Source organism: Brassica napus, chromosome C8 (assembly GCF_020379485.1).
Source record: "Brassica napus cultivar Da-Ae chromosome C8, Da-Ae, whole genome shotgun sequence".
NCBI classification, from domain to species: domain Eukaryota; kingdom Viridiplantae; phylum Streptophyta; class Magnoliopsida; order Brassicales; family Brassicaceae; genus Brassica; species Brassica napus.
The window spans coordinates 10175195-10182684 of NC_063451.1; the positions used below are offsets into that span (position 1 = coordinate 10175195).

The window sequence follows — 7490 nt, forward strand, 5'->3', positions numbered from 1 at the left end:
TGGTACATCAACCTACCCTCCAGGTCCATAGCCTCCTTCGCGATTCTCAGCGATAAGTTTGTGGAACAATTCGCCAGCAGCAGGGACCTGGAGAAAACCTCTGATGGCCTCTACGAAATCGTCCAGCACCGAGCAGACCCTTACAAGGCTACATTGCCCGCTTCAATCAAGAGAAGGTGGCTATTCCCGAATGCAGCATCCTCACTGCTATCTCTGCCATTAAAAGAGGCCTACTCCCCGACGGGGATCTCTATAAGGAGTTAATTAAATACCAGTGAAAAACCATGGAAGAAGTCCTATCTCGAGCCTGGGCGCAGGTCAAATGGGAAGAAGATGTCGACAGCCGCTCTAAGGCGCAACAAAAGCAAGATCCCAAGACGATCAGACCAGACCGAACCGAGCGAGACGAGAAACCCTCTCAAAGACCAGCCAGGGACTCCGGAAATCAAAAACGGGGCAGATACCAGAACCGACCGATCGAGAAGACAGAAGGGATGGCAGTGTCCACATGGCCAGACATCTCTCACCTCTCCGTCTCAAGGGTGGAGCTGATCAATGTTCTGAAGCAGATGGGCCAACAGGTCAAGTGGCCTCAGAAGATGACAGCACCCGGCTCTGTCTGAAACCCTGGTTTTGGGTGAGACTTCCACCGAGACCACGGTCATAAAACGGAGGACTGCGTCGCACTAAAGATCTAGGTCAACGAGTTGCTGAAGAAAGGTCACCTCAGGGAGTTCCTTTCTGAGAAGGCCAAGGGCCATCTAAGCAAGGAGACAACGGGAAAGCCCACTGAAGCTGCTCCCGTCTCGCCACCTAGACAGGACCGACTGATTCATGTCATATCGGGAGGTTCGGAGATCAGCGGCATAAGCCACGCAGACGCGAAGAAAAGCACCTGGAACGCCAAGCACGGCCTAGAGGCAGCCAGGCCAAAACGCATGCTCCTAGGTACGGACAAAATAAGTTTCACGGCCAAGGAGCAGGAGAAAGTTCTTACCCCACATCACGACGCCCTGGTCATATCGCTCACTGTAGCGAACTGCCTGGTGAAAAGGATATTGGTAGATAACGGAAGCTCTGGCAATATCATCTTCCAGGCCGCATACAAGGATCTGGGGCTGGAGGAAAGTGCTCTAACTCAGAGGATAACGCCACTTATAGGTTCCCTCTCAAATTACCCTAAAGAGTGAATTCTCTCAAATAATAGGTTCAATTGCAGTACTTAGGGATCAAATCCAAAAGGAGCTAGGGAACCTAATGAATCTAATATGATTTGTTAAGTGGGATGTTCTAAGATTTAAAATGTAAATTTGCAGTTTTGTTGAGCAAGTAATTGCTCGATTGATTGGTTGAGGTTTTGGTGCTTAAAAGGAAATAGCTAGACTTACGGTTTTTATTCTGGAAACTTGGGATTATAATCCTACAGATGCCTAATAAGTTGCATGCATTATAATGTAAAGCTCAACTACTAAATCAACAAGTTAATCATCTCTCGCATGTTGTTGGGGTAAAAAACAGTCACGACGAAATTAACGTTTGAATGTCGTAAAAATCAGCATGAACGTTTTTACGAAAAGTAATCTTCGTAAAGAAATCTTTACGAAGAACTTTGCGGTGAAATCTTGCACTGATCTCGGTTGATTCATCGAAACTAAACACCCATAGTCCAAGAACACGTTCATAAAACGTCAGAAAAGGATCCAGACAAGGTCGCCACATTGCGACTGGTCCGCAAACTAGCCGGTCGCTATGTAGCGACCAACCAAGCCACTCGGTCGGTCGCTACGTAGCGACCGACCCGCGAACAAGTCGGTCGTTACGTAGCGACCGACCAAGCCATTCGGTCGGTCCCTACGTAGCGACCGACCTGCGGACGAGTCAGTCGCTACGTAGCGACTGACCAAGCCACTCGGTCGGTCGCTACGTAGCGACCGACCTGCAAACGAGTCGGTCACTACGTAGCAACCGACCAAGCCACTCGGTCGGTCGCTACCGACCAAACCTTTTGTTTGGTCGCTACGTAGCGACCGATCCAGCGTGGACCAGGTCGCTACGTAGCGACCGAACTGTCTCGGACATCGATCAACGGGTACGACCCAAATCCGTGCATTCTCGTCTGTTCCTCAATGCTAGCTCTAATGTACCGCAGCCATATCATTTCTCACATCATTCCGATCAAAGTTACCGTTGAAACTTTACGATAAAAACCGCGAGAACTTGTTTTTGTCGAAAAGATAATCGTAAAAAACGTTTCATGTCGAAAGACGTCCCAACGAGGTCTAAAACGCGACTACAAGCCCACTTAGGATTCTTTAAGAATGAGCTCGTAGATACTATGGCATTTTATGTTTTTATTATAAAAACAAATATAAAGATAAGTTTCCGCAGAAAAAATGTTAAGTTTCCGCGGATAAACATGAAGATAAAAAAAAAAATGGAAAATTTCCATTTTTCATTTAAGACGGCTTAAGGGCAGGAAGGGAAAATCTAAAACCGACTTTGGAGGAGTATATAAAGAGTCCTAGGCAAGAGGCACAAAAAAAAGAACTTTTTCAGAGCAAACTTAGCACTTAGAGCAATTTTAGGCAACTTTCCGTTTTTGTTATTCGAGCTGCGACTCAATTAGGTCTTGCAGTCTTAGGGTTTTAGAACTACGAATCTCTTCGACAGCTCTCGTAGCCCAGGCTTTTACCTTGTTGTAACGCTCAAACGTGAATTCAGAATAAGATCTATTTTGCTCTCTTTTCGATTTCTTATTTTTCTTGTCTTTATTTCGTGTTCTGATTGCTTGGCGTGTGGTTTAGCAGATATCCGGGACCTCTGGGAAATTAGGGTTTTCCTAACTTTCCTTATTTAAACGGAAATCGACAGTGCGAATTTCGGTTCCCACAGTTTGGTGCTAGAAGGAGGGGTGGGTTACGGATCAATCTAACTCACAGCCACCGAACGCTCAATCAGACATGACAGCCGACGACTTGAATCACTTGAGTACTCCTCTCAACGGAGGAAGCAACGACAAACAAACAACTCCAACAGCGGATGTCTCCATGGCCAACGCATTAGCCAACGCCGTGACACTCGAGGAGTTTAAAAAGATGTTCTCTGCCTATGAAAAAAGGTCGGAAGAACAAGACAAACTCGTGGGCACCTTGACTAAACGGGTCAAAACCTTAATAGTAAGGACCCAGGCAGCCTATCCTCGCGGAACCACAAGAGTTCACGGAAGAACATTTGACTTCGCAACTCCACTCGACAGGCCTGGAACTTTGCGAGAGAATCCTTCGGGACAAAACCCTAGCGAACCAACCTATGTCGAAAACGAGAACTTTGAAAGTCCTTTGTATCGCACAAATGATACAGATAACAACAAAGTCGGGCGCATCAACTTGGATCCCAGCAACCTTTCTGATGATATGGAAGAAGACGCTGACGTACATCCGAGAAGACCAAAAGCCATACGGCACGAGAAGACTCTCCGTTCAGTAAACCCATGACAGAAGAAGATATCTTCTGGGTCGAACAGGAGGAGCTATCCGAAGAGCATGCCGAGATCGCTCGCAGCAAACGCCGACGGGGTAGGAAAACTGCTGGCAAGAATCCCGACATTCGTGACCTTTGAAATTACATAATAAAGACTGCCGCGGAATTAAGGGCAGTACGATCCCAGATCCATTATGCTACTGGCAAAAACTGGTAAAGTTACTCCAGCAGTGACTGCTCCAATGGCCAATGCTTACGCAAACGCCGCAACGCCCAAGAAACTCGAAAACCTAATTGCGACTTTCGATTTCTCTAGTGGGCAACGATAAAATCAATCAAAACCCGTAAAAGTTGTCTCATTACCAAGTTGGAGGAATCTCAGCACATAAGGGTTCGAGCAAAAGACTTTTTCGAAAACTTTTCAAAAAAATAAAACTTGTTTTCCTCGAAGACACGGACAAAGGAAGAACAGCAAATCGGGTACGCAACTCACCGTTGCACTTCTTTTGACAAGAAACCCGGTCAATCACATGAACCGGTTGCCATTTGGCAACCGGTTGAGTACGCAACCCGTTCGCCATATGGGCGACCGGTCGATCAGTCAATCCGGTCGCCATACGGCGACCGGCCTGTTAACCGAACGGGTCGCCGTATGACGACCGGAACGATCCCTTCCCAGCTCGCAATATGTCGAGCTGGCAACTCATTTCCGACTCTCCTCTTTTGAGACTCGACTGAACGTTCCACGAAGTAAATTTCGTAAAATTAACTTCGACAACTTTTACGAAACAGTTTCTGAAAATTAAGTCGACAACAGTTTGTGGAATAAATTTCGCAAAATTAAGCTCGACAACATTTTGCAAAAAAGCAATCGTAAGATTAAGCTCGGGAATATTTTACGAAACATCATTCGTTAGGTCAAACAAGTTCATGTGAAACAATCAACGGAAAAATAAAGACAATAAGGGCTGTGACAGGACTAGTTCACTCATGACTTGACAAACTGAGAACCTCACCAGAATGACTCCATGTCCCTTGCTTCATCACTTACTTCTCCTCACTTTGCTTCAACGATTTCGTAAAGTTCCTTTGGTACGTAAAATGCTATCCGGTTTACAAAATTCTGTCATGTTGAGTTGAAAACATCTATTCATAAACGTTTCATAGACTTTTCAATAATATACAAAGTGCACTTGGTCAATTTAGTAAAACCAGCATTACGAAGAAATGAAAACAGAAACTTAGACGTTGAAATCCCTTCCTCACTCCGATATTCTTGTCAGAATTTCGTCGAAAACCAATACATATGAAAATCAGTATCAGACCTTTCGAAGTCCTTTAACATTGAATCGAAAGTGGCCGATCCTAATCGCCTAAAAAACTGTTGATAAATTACTTACTCATACTCAGGAATAACCTTCGACGAAACACACGCATGTCCTCGTAATAGCTTAACACTTGATATCACTCAAATTACCCTAAGGAGTGATTTATACTCTCTCAAATAAGAGGTCGAGTTGTAGTACTTAGGGATCGAATCCACAAGGAGCTAGGGCACACAAAAGATCTAATAGTTATATGATTAAGCTAGGGTAATAGTTTATAAAGTAGTAAATATAAATAGCAAAACAGTAAATAGTAAACAAGTTGAACAAGACTATTGTTCAGCTTGGCAAAGATTTGTTTGATGGAATGATGGTTTGCTAGATCTAGGGTTTCTATTCATGTAATCAGGATTATAATGATATAGAGGCTAATTGTTGCTTGAAGGATATTATAGAACTCAAACAATAACAATAATCTACCAGCTCTCGCATGTCTAGATTATCTATAACTAGATCTAAGATCTCAGCTCTCGCATGTTGATCTGTAGAAAGTGTCGATCGATTATTCTATAGTAATATCGATCGATACAATTTTCACAATATCGATCGATTAATCTATTGGATCATCGATCGATATCGCTTCTAGCAAGCTTTACGATCGGGTTGAATATGTGTTCACTAAGGTTCCTAAATCAATTCTCGTATGTTTCTAGCAATCCTAGCTCAATAGAATTCAGTTCAGAGAAAAGACCAAGCGATGGCATTGTGCCTAATGATTCTAAGATCAGGGTTCTAGTTCATGACTCTAGAACACAAGGAGTAAGAACAATCCTATGATGAATATCACAACTTAGCAGTTCTATATTTAGGGATAATCCCTCATAATCTATCTGAACCCTAAACCTAACAGGTGGATATATTCAGACATGAAGTTTGTCACAGAAATCATGTATAGAAAAGATGAAATTGCAATAGATATAAAAACCAAAGACAATGGAGTTCTAGGAGGACTCTGAAGGAGTTCCTCCTTTCTCTCCTAACTAAGAACAATGAATTAAAGAAAGCTTAGATAGCGTAGCCGTCAACAATGGCTAAACGGTGGGAAGGTCTCCATCCATAGCTAAACATATGATGCGTCTGTGCAGTTCTGCACCTCAAAAGACTCCAAAATCACCATATTTCTCCAGAACGTACCTGAACCTGTAAATACTCTAAATAGACTCTATATAGTAGTAAATATATATTTAAACTTAGAATCACCACCTCTACACTATTGCAATCCACATCTAAGAAGTCCTAATCACAAAAGTACATTATACCATATCCTAGCTTAGCAACCAAATTCACCTAGCCAACAACTTAGCAAATCATGTCTGACATTCCCCTCTACCAACCTCATTTCTTAACATAAATAAAAGTGCAGGCTTTACCTTGGGAGTATCGATCACAGAATACAAGGATTTTCAAACAAGTATTCGGATCTGCAGGTAAAAGTTAGTTCCTATTTTTTCTCTCTACTAATTTCTCTCTTTAGTCAAAATTTGCTTATATTGCAAGATCATTGACCAAGATTGGACAGATTGATCCATTTTAGTATCTTTAGTACTATCTGCAATTAGTAAATCTGCTCAGTGTCGATCGACACAATGAAGTGACAATCGATCGTTGTTGATGAAGTGTGGTCGACTGATAGCGACATGGTCTCATCGGTCGATGGCTAGAGCAACCATTCGACACAATGAAGAGACAATCGATCGTCGGATCTGAAGTGTTATCGATCGATATCGAGCTGGTCTCATCGGTCGATATGCTGATGAATCGTCTACTCGGATCTTTTTTTTTTGGTTTTTTTTTTCTAAATAGCTAACTAAAACATAATATTAGTAGAACCTCTCCCAGACTTAAACAATACTGTGACCAGTGTTACACAGTCTAACATTGGTGGGGAAATAAACCATAAGGACAATATTTAACAAGGTGAAACATTATGCCTGATCGCTGATGGTGAGCGTCGATCGACACAGTTAAGTGGCGATCGATCGATACTCGTGATGTTCTGTCGACCGACAATGGCCTGTTGTCTTCGATCGCTTCTGGTGTATCAACTCTTCTTCCTTGGATCTTTTTCCTATTACCTATCATAAACAAAACACTAAAAGTCAGTAAAAGATAACTAATAAAACATAACTTTTTTTTTTCGATGAACAGTAATACTGCTACAGTAATACTGCTACAGTAACTCCCGGTTCTCTACTACCGTGCGGTTGCTACAGTATCGTCGTTACTGTTCATCCTTTTTTATTTTTTGACCTTCATAAAAATAAAACAAAAATCATTAACAATCTAGCATAAACTGAATGAAATTACCTAATAGTGGGTTGCCTCCCACTCAGCGCTTTGTTATAGTCATTTAGCTTGACTTTGGAGATCTGATTTAGTCTGGATGAGGATGAGAACTCACTCCAAAACAAGTCTCAGTTTCTACTCTCTGAAGCTTTATCATTCTTGTGTGAAAGCCTCATCCATAGACTTTTCTCCTTTGTCTATCATCTCAGCAATAAACAGTGCTCGAACCTTTGCAAATGGCTTTGAGAAGCATCTGGTGCGCACTCTAGATTTCCTGAAACCATCTGAGAAGTGAGGAATCAATGATAACTGGGAATCACCCATGATCCTTTTTCTCTT

The 7490-nt window shown here is 42.5% G+C and overlaps 1 protein-coding gene across 1 annotated transcript; it reads left to right on the top strand.

Moving 5' to 3' along the window:
- Positions 1-284: 284 nt before the first annotated feature.
- Positions 285-1190, top strand: LOC106412534. The gene is made up of 2 exons (XM_013853438.1): positions 285-581; positions 699-1190. The coding sequence occupies exons 1-2, from the start codon at positions 285-287 to the stop codon at positions 1188-1190; spliced, it is 789 nt and encodes a 262-aa protein (XP_013708892.1).
- Positions 1191-7490: the final 6300 nt, after the last annotated feature.